Below are 14,280 nucleotides of genomic sequence, written 5' to 3'. Positions count from 1 at the left end.
GTAGAATTTTGGGTGGACAATTGTGTTGCATTCAACTCGGTCAACAATGTGAGCAACAATAAATGTTTATGATGTTTGAATTTTCCACCATAAAGTTTTTTAGTCATGAAAACTAGCAATGACATTGATAGTCTACTAGAGCTTGCATCTAAATGAGGTGCAATGGACAAGTCAATAGTAATTTATTTATCTTTATAATTTTAATATAGAGTTTTTTCTTCATTAATTACTACTATTAAATAAAACCTTAAAACAACTAATAAGAAAAATATAAAGGATGCCATCATAAAAAAAAGGAAAACCATCTCGAGTTAGTCTAAATATGTGATTTGATAATTTGTCAGATTATCCTATATATATATATATAGTTTTTGTTTTGTTTGTCTTGATATTCATAGATATTAATAATACTCATATTTCCTTTTTTGGATTATCAAACTTTTAAAATTAATGAACCCTAAATTAATTCTCACGTATTATTCTAATATTGAAAAATAATAAAAACAGTTAATTCCTCAAGCATTTCAAAGAGGTTGAAAGAAAATATGTTTCTTGGTGAAATCGATGGTAGTGAAAGTTTTGGAATGAATTATATTTGTGGAATTCATTGAAGCCCTAGAGAAATTTCCTCTAAAATTTTAACAAAATATATTTGAATAGAATTGGCAGATACAAAATTTGTAGCCATATCTCCTCAAGGTTAAACTTAAACAAATTAAAGAGGATTGGCAACCATGCAAGATAGACAAATTTCATCTACAAAATTAATAGTGCAACAAATTCTAAGCAACTTAAAACGTAAAAACAGTATCAAAGAGGTAGAATCCGACCCTTGATTAAATTTTCACAAAAACATTCAAATTCAACAACCATCCATGGAACACACATAAAATCTTAAGAAATACTTAATATTAAATACAAATTACACACCTTCAAATTCAACAACAACCGTCCATGGAACACACATGAAATCTTAAGAAATACTTAATTAAATGCAAATTATACACCTTCAAATTATACACATGAGACAATTTCCCGATGGGGAGTTCCTCCCTAGGGAATACTAACAGAAATGAAAATATATATTTGTAAACAAAAAAGACAACTTTCAGGTGGCAACTTCGTCACATATTATGAGAGCATTGGAAGGCAGTGGATGCCAATGTTGCTTATTCACATTTATTGTAGGTCGTTCATTGATACTTGAGATAGTAAATGCACTTCTTGCAGAGTTTCTTGAATTTGCAGTCAATGGGAAGGATTGATGTGAGCGTGCAGCCAAAGACAAAATTCTTTCCGATGTTATTCTTTCTGGGAATATTCCAAATAGGATATACAAACACATACATCCATTTATGTGTATATGTGTACACATTCCAGCTACTAGCTTAAGACATCGATCATGCAGCTTTTATATCTTAGCGAATAAAACAATAGCAAATAAGACGAGACGAGAGGAATGCAGAAGTTGTTGGCTTTGGCATCCTTGGGCATGTTGAGCGTCTGTGTTGATTTATTGTATGACTGGTTGGGCATATTTCTCCCGAAGCAAACTGAGGTAACTATAAAGCATACCTCAACTATGATGTGTTTCTTTGCAAAGTGCTTGCAAGATTTTTGGTTTGCCCTATCTGGTCACCTTCAAAAAGCTTGCATTTTTATTGTAAGTAGAGGGGTTCTGTTTGGCTTTCGGTTTACCAGATTTAAAGTCAGTTGAGGCGGTGTATTTCAGGCCGCGTGTCTACTTGAACAACACGTCTGGGTTACACGATGCAGGCAGAATGACAAATGTAGACAATGGAGAATGACCTTTCCTTTCCCAACACTACACCAAAATTTCAATCACCGACGTAAACATGTACCACATAACACACAATGCTGGGAAAATTATTTTAAGACGGTCGGTTCTGGCCTGAGACAATTTCCTGGTGAGGAGTTCTTCGTCAGGGTATAGCCCATCGGCTAAAAAAAACCGTATAGCACTGAAACTATGTACAAGAATTATCGATTTGAGGCAATTCTAAATTAATCTCAATCTCAAGGAAAAGTGCTTCTAGAGGAAGATTAGGCTTCTAGAGGAAGAGCAACATAAATAATTTATCATAGATATTGAAAAGAGATGAAAAGAAATGGTTAGAGAATCACGTTGCACGATAGTTTAGAATAACTCTATTTTATTGTGCAAACAAGAGGGAGAAGGATACTCTAAAAAGAAAAAGTTAGGTCGAAAACTTTATAATTACTCATGAATTTAATCTCTTTTATACTGTTAATGAGAAAGCTACAAAATAAAGCAGAAGCAGCGGTAACAAGATATGGCACCCTAATATAGGGACTGGAACTTTGGACTGTAGGTACGAGGGGTAAGAGGACATATACAGAGACCTGCAGAGGGTGGGAGTAAAGGAGAGCCTCTGCTTAGCGTTGTCATACAGAATATGGTAATCTTGTTGCTGAAAACTTCCAAGGACGGTCGGCACACCTGCAACCGAAGCCTCATCCATATCTAACATTGCCAGACATAGTAAATATCCTATTTTAGTCGGACCAGATTCTCTATATTGAACAAAATTATGTTCACCATCGACAACATAATCTGCACCAAGCATATGGAAAGTCATATTCACATCAGGGATATAGTCGTAGTAGGGTGATGAATAGCATACACTTAAACCAGCTTTGGAATCGTTAGCTCTGGGTAGCCATAGGACAGAATCCAAAACAGATACCACTGCAGTGAAGGCAGCATGCGGCAAAACTGTGTAGTGTGTTCCAGAGTCAATGATGAATCCACCGCTTTCATTTGCTTGTATATCGAACGATCCTCGTGGAATATTGAGAGACACGTTCCCCAGAGTTATTCCTTCTACGGAGAGATGATAGTAACCATTAAGCTTGGGCAGGACTGTGTTGTTTATCACCATCGTCGACTGCACTCCTATGCCGTTCAACTTGGCTGCGCTGCCGAACAGGAGAGCCGTGGAAAATCTGCCAATGTCCTGAAAGGGGCATCCATTGTATTCGAAAGTTAAGCAATAGGAAAATTTGGATTCTCCAATCTGTGAGATAAGCGATAATTGTCCTCGGCCGAGCCCCACTACATCGAGCCCCACTACGTCGTTGGCCTACTCCAAGTCATCTCCCTGAACGACAAAGCTGCACCCAAACGCTATTCCGCCAAAGGAATGCGCAGCCCGGAATGTAGCGGCCATGGTGAACGTCTCAAATGTGTAGCCTCTCTGAATCAGGGGATTAACAAAAATAATAATAGAGAGAGCAAACAATAATAAGAAAAGAATAAATTGTAAAAAGAAATCACAATTCAGAATAAACAAAGTGTCTTGCTTTTGGAATTGCACACACCAATTTCTTTTATTGCACCATAATTAAAAATTACATAGAGACTGTGTATATAAATAATTTGCAGCTTAAAAGAATTAATAATAACTGCAGTTCTAAATATATTCCCAGCATTGCATGGAAAGCTACTGAGTCTCTCAAACTAAAAATAAACTACTCCTTAAATTAAGAATACAATAAGTGCATGCACAACATGCTTTATTTACAAAAAAAAAATATTAAGTAATCTAAAAAAAAACTATTCAAATCTTCCTATATTTAGCTTAATGAATCTCATGCAAAAACTAAAAAAACTGTATGGCAGTGCATGATAGTTTTTAATGCTGAATTCTAAGAATAGTGGTGATGCATGTAGTTGTATGTGTGAATAGCATCAGTTCTCCACATACTCCTCCTTGATGCTAAGAAAACTTACTATCTTATCTCGTAGTATCAAAAACTTAGCTTTCGCAACTGCTTTGGTGAATATATCTGCTAGCTGATCCTGTGTGTTGATGTGCTTCAATTCAACATCCTTCTTTTGCACCAAATCTTGTATGAAATGATATTTCATATCAAAATGCTTTGTTTTGCCATGATAAATCGGATTCTTAGCTAACTTGATGGCTCTCACATTGTCACAATAAATTACTATAGGCTGAATTTGTTTTTCTCCAATTTCTTCCAAAACTTTTCTGAGCCAAAGAGCTTGTGTACCTACTAAGGTAATTGCAACATACTCTGCTTCTGTAGATGAGAGGGAAACAATACTTTTCTTTTTTGAGCTCCAGGTAATCAAACCATAACGAAAAGAAAAACAATTTCTAGATGTAAATTTACGGTCATCCATACTACCTCCCCAATCTGAATCACTAAAGCCAACAAGATTGCACTTTTCAAAAAAGTAGTAATGAATATCAAAATTTAAGTTCCCTTTCACATACCTCAAAATCCTCTTGGCTGCCTTCATATGTATTTCAGATGGATTTGTCATATACCTTGAAACAAGTGAAACTGAATATGTAATATCTGGCCTCATGTGGGTTAGAAACATCAAGCTCCCCACAATACTTTTGTAAGTTGTCTCATCAACTAAATCAACACCATCATCTCTACATAACACATCTCCATGTGCACTTTGAGTGGAGACAGGGTTACAACCAGACATATCAAATTTCTTCAACATATCTTGTGCATACTTTGTTTGACAAATGAAAATCTTATCCTTACTTTGATAAACCTCCATTCCTAGAAAATATTTCATTAGATCAAGATCTTTCATCTCAAATTCTTTCATCATAACAGCTTTGAGTTTATCTTTCATCTTAGAACTACTACCCACATACAAAATATCATCAGCATACAAACTTATGATGAGGATATCAGTACCTTCTTGTTTGTAGTAAAGGGTAGGATCACTCTTACTTCTCTGGAAGTCATTCTCCTGAAAGTATCCATCAATCTCGGCATACCATGCTCTTGGCTCTTGCTTGAGGCCATACAAAGCCTTCTTCAACCTGTAGACATGATTCTCTTTTCCTTCCACTTCAAATCCTTGTGGCTGCTCCACATATACTTCCTCTTCTAAGTGCCCTTTCAAGAAGGCACTTTTCACATCCATATGATATATGTTCCACTTCTTTTGAGCTGCTAATGAAATCAGCAATTATGGTCTCTTGTCTTGCTACTAGTGCAAATGTCTCTTCATAATCAATTCCATACTTCTGTATGAAGCCTTTAACAACTAATCTTGCCTTGTGTCTTTCAACACTCCCATCACTGTTAAACTTGGTCTTGTAGACCCAATTGGTGCCAATCCATTTTTTGTCATGTGAAAGTTCTGTTAACTCCCAAGTGTCATTCCTGCGAATGAAATCCATTTCTTCTTCCATGGCTTTCACCCAAACCTCATTAGTAAATGCATCTTCAAAATATGATGGTTCAAAATCAGCTTTGGCTAATAAAGAAAAATTTATTGTCTCACCTATTGGGTTTTCTTCATGTACTTGATTTCCACTCCTCTGGTAGATATCAATCAATTGCCTTACCTTCCTTGTAGAACTTGGAGAAGAAGCTGGACTTGAACTTGGTACTAAAGAACTTGATGAAGGGCTGCTTGGTGGAGTTAAAACACTAGATATAGAAACATTAGTTGGCTACTCATGATCAATATCAACAATTATATCATTGTTCAAAACAGATTTTGGCTTCTCAACATGGCCTTTTTTATGACCATAAACTCCCCTTTCATCAAAAATCACATCACTTGAGACAATAAGCTTGTTAGTGAGGGGATTATACAATATATAAGCCTTTCTTTTCTCACTATACCCCATAAAAATACATGACTCACTCTTTGCATCTAACTTTTGTCTATTATAATAAGGTACATGCACATATGTCAAACAACCAAAAACTTTTAAATGATTAACAGTAGGCCTTTTTTAGTACCAAGCTTCATAAGGAGTCTTCTTTTCTAGTGCACTAGTGGGGCTACGGTTGAAGATGTACACCATTGTAGCAACTACATCTCCCCAATAAGAATTGTTCAATCCCTTGGTTTGTAACATGCACCTTGCCATTTCAACCACAGTACAATTCTTCCTTTCAACTACTCCATTCTGTTGAGGTGTGTATGTAGTAGTAAGTTGCCTCTTGATACCATTAAAATCACAATATCTTTGGAAAGCCTTTGAGAAAAATTCTCCTCCACGGTCAGTCCTTACACACTTGATCTTGCATGTTTTCTCATTTTCCACAAGTGATTTAAACTTCTTGAATGTATCTAGGCCTTCATCTTTGGCCTTCAAAAAATATACCCAACAATTTTGTGAGTAATCATCAATAAAAGTGATGAAATATGATGACTTACCCAAACTCTTAGTCTGCATAGGACCACATATATCTGAATGAACAAGCTAAAGTGGGTGATGAGCCCTCCATCCATTTCCCTTTGGAAACTTTTCCCTTGCATGCTTTCCTTTAGCACAACCTTCACAAACCTCCTCATGTTCCTCAACCTTGGGCAAACCAGAAACTAATGCATGCAAGGTTAGAAACTTCAATCTATGAAAATTTAAATGCTCATACTTGAGATGCCACAACCAACTTGAATCCTCTTAATCCATATTTTCCAAATTGATGTTATGTTCACCAAACCTCAAGGGGAACATCCTCTTTCTTGTCATAGGAACAATAGTGATCACCCTATTACCCTTATTTTTATCATAGATAGTACGTCTTATTCTCAAAAACTACTTTATAATTTTTCTCACATAGCTGCCCAACACTTAACAAATTGTGCTTCCATTAATGAGTATAATAAATATCATGAATACTCTTTATATGTTCTTTTATTTGGACCTCCAATGATTTATCATCACCAAGATGGATCTTGGATTTGAAACTTCCATCTTTTGTTGAGAACAACTTCTCATTCCTTGTCATATGGTTAAAACATCCAGAATCTAGGTACCAAACATCTTTACTAGTATTTTCACCCTTGACATAAGATAAAAATAAGTGATTAGGAGGATTCTCACTACTTTCTTGAGCATAGCTAGTACTTTTACCTTCTTTCAATCTACATTCTCTTTTAAAGTGGCCATACCTATTGCAAAGGTAACATTGAACATTTCTCTTATCAAATCTGTCTCTACCTCTTCCTCTGAAACCACCTCTTCTTCTTGAGCCGCCTCTATCTCTACCTCTTGAAGAATTTTGGTTTTGCCCTTTATCTTGGCCTTGATTTATTTTGGCACTACTACTGCTTGCATCTCTATTTTTTGTGATTAGCAATTTAGAGGAAAATGCTTTCTCTACGCCTTCAAAAAAATCTGTCAATCTTTCTTCATGAGACATCAGGGATCCAACCAGTTGATCAAATTGTAGTTTTGTCGAATCTTTGCTTTCTTCTATGATTATTGCTACATGATTCCATCTGGGTGTCAAAGATCTCAACACATTTTTTTATCAAAACTTCATTGCTTACAATTTCCCCAAGTGTAGTGGCTAGCCATTTTATTGACCACATCTTTGACTTTGACACAATAATCACTTATACTTTCAGCTTCTTGCATCTTCAAATTCTCAAATTCTCGCTTCAATGTCTGAAGCCTAACTACTTTAACTTGATCACTACCCTCATAAACTTTTTGTAGAGTCTTCTAGGCATCTTTGGCAGTTGTTGCTCCTGATATTCTTGGAAATAAACTCTTATCAAGAGCTATATGAATGTGAAACAAAGCTTGAGCATTCTTTTTCCTTGCTTCTTTTCTTGTTGTTCTTTCATTGGCTGTAAGGGCATTCCAATCAGTTGGCTCTTCATAACCCGATTCAATAATCTCCCACAAATCTCTTATAATAAAAAAGGTCAGCATCTTAATGCACCAATAATCATAATCATTCCCATCAAATTCTAGAATAGGCATATGGTTAGAATTCGACATGATTAACTTTGTCAAAATTCCAACAATAAAAATTTAACCCAAAACAATTTTACCTGCTCTGATACCACGTGTAGAATTTTGAACTTGACCTATCCTCTTTGAACTAGTTGATTAACAAAAATAATAATAGAGAGAGCAAACAACAACAAAAGAATAAATTGCAAAAAGAAATCACAATTCAGAATAAAAAAACAAAGTGCCCTGTTTTTGGAATTGTACACACCAATTTCTTTTATTGTGGCATAATTAGAAATTACATAGAGGCTATGTATATAAAGAATTTGCAGTCTAGAAGAATTAATAATAACTATAGTTCTAAATATATTCCAGCATTGCATGGAAAGCTACTCAGTCTATCAAACTGAAAACAAACTACTCCCTAAATTAAGAATATAATAAGTGCATGCACAACATGCTTTATTTACTAAAAACAAATATTAACTAACCTAAAAAAAACTATTCGAATCTTCCTATATTTAGCTTAGTGAATCTCATGCAAAAACTAAAAAAACTGTATGACAGTGCATGATAGTTTTTTACGTTGAATTCTTAGAATAGTGGCGATGCATGTAGTTGCATGCGTGAATAGCATCCGTTCTCCACAGAATGACAGTTCTCCCTACGTGTCCCAGCTTCCGATGTATATATGAGAATATTGACAGTCCAGCGCACAAGTTGAATTGCCAAGGGCAGAGCAGAGGGAAGAAGAGCAGGGAACCCATCTTTTAGTGGAGGAATCTTCTGGGTAGAACATAGGAGGAGTACATCTCCTAGAGCCATTGAAGGTATCGCACTGAAACCAAATCAAATCGCTTCCCGTGTCCACTTGTCCTCGGAAATTTCTTGGTGGGGTTCTGATGCCAATGTTCACTACATGTGTTGTGGGCAAGCGGATCAAAGGAGCAACAGCGCCACCCAGTTGGGCTTCGGTCATTCCTGATTGCACAGCTTTAATCGAGGCTTCTATTCTTTTGAGGCAGAATTACTTTCCAAATGGGAGCCTCCACGCGCTTCTTCTGAATAGAGCAAACTGAAAAACAACATATTGTTAGATCCGCCACAAGTAATGTTATCACATTATTGTGTGCCATTGGGCACCTATCAATCCGGCTTTCAAATTTCCCTTAATTACTACTACAGGCAGGTTTACTGGGGGTCGTCATCTATAAGGATTAGTCTAAATGTTAATCGGATTGTTTAATAAATTGTGCGCCTGCAGGTAACTTCAGCATTCTGTGTTTCATCTGTCCAACCGTAGGATATAACGACGAGATTGATGAGATTATAGAATAAAAAGGGCATCTTGTTTTACAAGAAACAACGTGTGGAGTTTTCTAGTTGTTGTATCGAACGCGACAATGGGAAAGGCGCGGAATCAAGAGAAGAGTTGGTTTTTTGTAATTTCAATTTTGGCCGAAGTGAACATGTTGATCAAACATTTCACGTAAAATTCGACCTTGTAAAACATTTCTGAATTCCCATTTTAAATTTTACTATAGATTAAAAAGTTTTTTTCTAATTTAGTTTGGATTTTAGAAATATGGCATGTTTCAATTACTTTTTTAAATATAATTCATATTATATTATAAATGATAACATAAATATTGTTAGTAAAAAAGATGTTCTATGTTTATATTTTTTTAAGGAGAGATGATGTAAGATTATATCTATGTAAGATAGACAATTGCTTTATTAATCACTTTTATTTATTTGTCCTATCTATTATCGAAAAGTTATAGACTAATCTAATTATGAAAATAATGTTCTTCATTAATTTTACAAGAAATGCCTAACAAATCATGGTTCATGGTTACATATGATACGATGGAAAGCCAAAATTAATGTAAATATAAATGAACAAAAAATGTCCCATATCTAACATAGTGATCTTTCTACTATAGACAACCATCATAGCAATCCTCAAGAATTTATCTATATTATACTAATATGTTTATGTAAAAATAGGTTGATTTCTTAAAATTATTTATTTTAGTCTCACAATTTGCACATGAAGTAATCAAAATTTAGTTTATTAAAACGGACTTTTTCTCCTCAATATGAAATACTTTTATTTTTGTGATTATATATCAAGATCAATTAATAGAGCATTTCCAAAGGTCAATAATGTGATGGCATATGTTATCTTCATAGTTGCATATTTAGAATCTCAATAAACATTATTTTTACAATACTTTGATGATCCCTCTATAATCATTACCCTATGTAAGGTATGAGATAGCCCTTCAAACCATGTCTTCCCTACCATTTCAATTTAAACTAGGTTGTGTATATATGAACTATTTGTTGTGACCTTCTAAAAATTTAAACCAATCTTAAACATCATAATAAATGGGTTTCTCTTTTGAATGGTTGAACTCCAAAACTATCTTTCCTTATTTTAAGTTCTTCCTTGTCAACTAAATAGAATCACTCGATGATTGATTGATCATATGAACTCTTGACCTCATTTGTATACATGTATACTACTAATCTCACTCTATCTTGATGTTTTTATCATGTGTTGTGGAAACTTATATGACCAATATCTAGGATGTCCATATATAAAATAATTTTATTAAAAATTCTAACATCTACCTCAAAAAAATATATACCTCTTCAAGAGTAACATCTTCCTATTGTTCTATGTATTTTGTTCTAAGTATGTTAAAAACTAGCCTCTTTATAATGGTTGTATTTTCCCTTTGTTAATTGCATATATTGTATCCTTATCAAACCAGCCTCTACCTTTATCTAAACATTTGTGCCTTTTTGATATTGGTTCCTTATTTATACAAACCTATTGATAGGGTTCTTAAAAAAATTATAGTTTTACAATGTTCAAATCATACATTGTATTCATCTTTAGGACATTGACATATCATGAAGCCTTCACATGATCTAGCTATTATTATCCGATCTTATGGAAATTTTATTTTATTTCTTTACACGCATTTCCATTTTTTATAATTTCTAAAATTTATTCAATAACTCAAGTTGATAACCATGTTGGAATAACATGGTTTTCATTCTAGTAACTATCCTATTTTAAGTAGTCATTTTTCTTCCCACTTGTTTATTTCAACAACACATTTTTCCACTAAAGTAAAACATGCATTTTTTTCTTGGTTGATGTTACCTTTGTTTTGTTGGGGTCCTCTATTGGATCATACTCAAAATATCCTTACATTTCAATTAGCTAATGAATTAGATGTTCTAAACCTAGACACACTAAGAAACTTCAAATTTTTATTTTTCGTTATTTCTTCTAATCTTGAAAATAACATTTATTAATTTATAGTCTCTAACATCCATTCCATTTAGATCATTTTCCAATCCCATTATTTTGCCTCCTTCATTTTGTTCACTCACACTCTATACTCTCACACTCTTACTCTCCAATGTTCATGGCTATTTCCATCCTCTTAAAATAATTCAATTATAATTTTCATTTTGATTATGAATTCACTCTGTTGATCTGAAATTGTTTTTATTAGAGGAATACTCTCTTCATTACTCACATTCCTCACTACAACATCATTTGTCAAAATCCTATGCAAGGATTCTCTCTCTCTCTTACACATTGTTTTGGATTATTGCTAACCCTAAATTGAGAATAGTGCATTCCTTCCTGTATTTGTAGCACGGTATGATAAGAAAGTAATGGATTTGATATAGTAAACTCACAAATCAATTTGTAGCAGTACACAGGATGGAATTGGGATAAATTATCTCGCACAAATGTGCCATCAAACGCAATTACTGGCCGTCTAGAGATAAAAACAAAGTAATGCTTAATAAATAAATTACCAACTTGCATCGTCGACAAGTAAATGTACAGACTGTAAACGACTTCCTTGAATCCCCTTTCCATTCATCGTCTTGTGGGAGATTCTCATCAAAACAAAAATATATCAATGTCAAAGTACAAGAATGGTCCAAGAACCAGCCGGCTGCCATGAAAGCTGTCAAAAACCCCAAAAAATTAAAATATCTAAACACAAGAATGGCCCAAGAATCCAACAGGGAGCCAATATAGAAAACCAAATATAAGAAAGTTGTCAGAAACCGACTCATAGATAATGTAGGATACTGTTATATAAGGCGATCCCCAGTCCCCACTAAGCAGGCCTGTAACTGGAGGCTAGAAAAATTAAGTCCACAATGGCATACAAAAATGTGGTCACAATGCTTGCGGTAAATCTGTTCATGTGCTGCTTTTGTACGTTGTTTCTTGCAGAAGCTATGCGCGCAAACCACCACTTCAGAAGTGATTCAGCCTTTACAAGGCTCAAAAGAATGGAAGCCTCAATTAAAGCTCAAAGTACGGGAAGACTAGAAACCCTAGTGGGTATGGGTGTTCCTGTGGTGGGCGAGGACAGAGCATACTTCATGACAATTGGCATGGGAACGCCACCAATAAACATACGCTCACAAGTTGATACGAGCAGCGATCTAATTTGGTTTGACTGTACAGCCCTCCCCGCAGGTTCCTCTACCTTCAAATCTGTTCCCTGCCCATCTTCCTTCTGCTCTGATCTTCCCAATTCCACCTGTTCAACAAACTGTCAATTTTCTCATAATTACACAGGCGGCCGGAACATATCGGGCGAGTTATTCTCCGAGACCTTCACCATGACAAATGGAAGCGGGGCCGTGCATTCCTTTGGTGGAGTAGCGTTTGGGTGCAGCCATGACACCCAGGGACAGAGCGAGGTGGGCGCCAACGGCGTGGTGTGGAACAACGGCCTCGTGGGGAGAAACGGCGTTGTGGGGCTCGGGCGAGGGAAATTATCGCTTATCTCACAGATTGGCGAGTCTAAATTTTCCTACTGTCTTGCTGATGATTATGCGGAAGACTACGATGACATAACCTACACGCCTCTCCTTTTTGGCAGCGCAGAAGAATTGAGCGGCACAGGAGTGCAGTCGACAATGATGATAAAAAACTCAGCCAGGCCGGAGCTCAACAACTACTATTACCTCTCTATGGAAGGGATAAGTGTGGGGAATATATCTGTGAATATTCCGCAAGGAACGTTCGATATACAAGCGAATGGAAGCGGGGGATTCATCATCGACTCTGCAACACCGTACACTGTTTTACCGCATGGCGCCTTCACTGCAGTAGCATCTGTTTTGGACTCTCTTTTCGATTCTGCTTCTGGGTTCCGGAGAATTAACAATTCTCGAGATGGGTTTAGTCTATGCTATCAATCACCTTATGCCTTGGCACCTTATCTGAATATGACTTTTCACATGGGTAGGGGCGCAGACTTTGTTATTGAAGGAAGACAGAATTTCATTACATATACAGACGTTGATCCTTCTGTAGTGTGTCTGGCAGTGCTGGACATGGGGGATGCTTCTGTTGAAGGTGTGCCAGCCGTCCTTGGAAATTTTCAACAACAAAATTATCATATTCTTTACGACAATGGCAATGAGACTCTTTCGTTTGTCACCACCAATTGCAGGCGTCTTGTGAATGGCCCTTCACTCTACCCGGAATACTCACAGTCTAAAGCTCTCACCTTGGGCTGCCATGGTTTGTCGCTGGCGGTACTTTCTATTGTAATTTCTTTATTAATAGATTAATCAAACGCAATAAAATTTCCAACTTCTTGCTTCATATCAATCGTATGTTAACTGTGTTGGCGTACGTGGACTCCAGCTGGACTCCACTAATCTTCTCTGTCTCCGTATCCCTACTACTCCAACTACCGCATTCACTCCATCTTTTCGAGTCTTCTTCAACTCTTTTTGATGCATCTAGATGGTTAGGTTTTTTATGCATGCATTCTAGAATCTTCTGTTGTTTCTTGCTGTGAACAGGCTCTGTTTTAAAGAGAGCAGAATGTAATACTTTGTTTTATGAATGAATGAATGTATAATGCAGAAAGGAGTCATGGGGGCTCTATTTTGTGAAGACATTTATATAAACTATTATATAATATGTTTTTGGTAATAATATAAACTGCTTATCTGTTATTATATCACTGTGTTTCTGTTGTCTTGTGTTCTTTCTCCCCTACAAAGTGGTATCAGAACAGGGAAATCAAGGCAAAAGTTGCAGATAAAGGCAAATAGAGAAGGCAGCCAGTCTGCAAGCAATCATCTCTATGAGGTGAAGTTGTTGAAGGTAATATTGATGTGTGGAGAAGACACAGAGGTAACAAAGAACTTGTTGAAGTTGACAGTTAACATAGCTACCAGATTAAAGCTACTAGATACATATTGTTGCTGATAAAGAAAGAGAGAAGCTACCATTATTCAGAAGTGCAAACTAGTGAGGAAAGTCAAAGTTTTTAATTAAGGTAGAAGGGGCTCCTGCAGAAACAAACAGAGAACCCTGCAAAGGCAAAGTTTTATTCTGAAAAAAATTATGACAAGAACAAGTGGAAGTATTTCACAACCACAGATTCCAATTTTTAATGGCAAAAATTATGACTATTGGAGTATTAAAATGAAAACTTTATTTTGCTCCAAGGGTATTTGG

General features: G+C 35.7%; 2 protein-coding genes across 2 annotated transcripts; one reads left to right on the top strand and one right to left on the bottom strand.

The window, feature by feature from the left end:
* Window positions 1–2,261: 2,261 nt before the first annotated feature.
* Window positions 2,262–3,212, bottom strand: LOC131863422 (aspartic proteinase nepenthesin-2-like). The gene is made up of 2 exons (XM_059215126.1): window positions 3,130–3,212; window positions 2,262–2,988 (listed from the first exon to the last, which is right to left on the bottom strand). The coding sequence occupies exons 1-2, from the start codon at window positions 3,210–3,212 to the stop codon at window positions 2,262–2,264; spliced, it is 810 nt and encodes a 269-aa protein (XP_059071109.1).
* Window positions 3,213–11,948: 8,736 nt separating this feature from the next.
* Window positions 11,949–13,628, top strand: LOC131863421 (aspartic proteinase nepenthesin-2-like). The gene is made up of 3 exons (XM_059215125.1): window positions 11,949–13,343; window positions 13,456–13,527; window positions 13,617–13,628. The coding sequence occupies exons 1-3, from the start codon at window positions 11,949–11,951 to the stop codon at window positions 13,626–13,628; spliced, it is 1,479 nt and encodes a 492-aa protein (XP_059071108.1).
* Window positions 13,629–14,280: the final 652 nt, after the last annotated feature.

This window comes from Cryptomeria japonica, unplaced genomic scaffold (genome assembly GCF_030272615.1).
Source record: "Cryptomeria japonica unplaced genomic scaffold, Sugi_1.0 HiC_scaffold_62, whole genome shotgun sequence".
Lineage (NCBI taxonomy): Eukaryota > Viridiplantae > Streptophyta > Pinopsida > Cupressales > Cupressaceae > Cryptomeria > Cryptomeria japonica.
This window is presented reverse-complemented; position numbering and strand designations above follow the sequence as displayed.

Coding starts and splice junctions, on each gene's coding strand:
- LOC131863422 (XM_059215126.1), bottom strand. CDS start 3,212: ATGGCCGCTACATTCCGGGCTGCGCATTCCTTTGGCGGAATAGCGTTT. Junction 2,989..3,129: donor GTTCAGGGAGATGACTTGGA/GTAGGCCAACGA, acceptor GGACATTGGCAG/ATTTTCCACGGCTCTCCTGT.
- LOC131863421 (XM_059215125.1), top strand. CDS start 11,949: ATGGCATACAAAAATGTGGTCACAATGCTTGCGGTAAATCTGTTCATG. Junction 13,344..13,455: donor GCCATGGTTTGTCGCTGGCG/GTACTTTCTATT, acceptor CGTGGACTCCAG/CTGGACTCCACTAATCTTCT.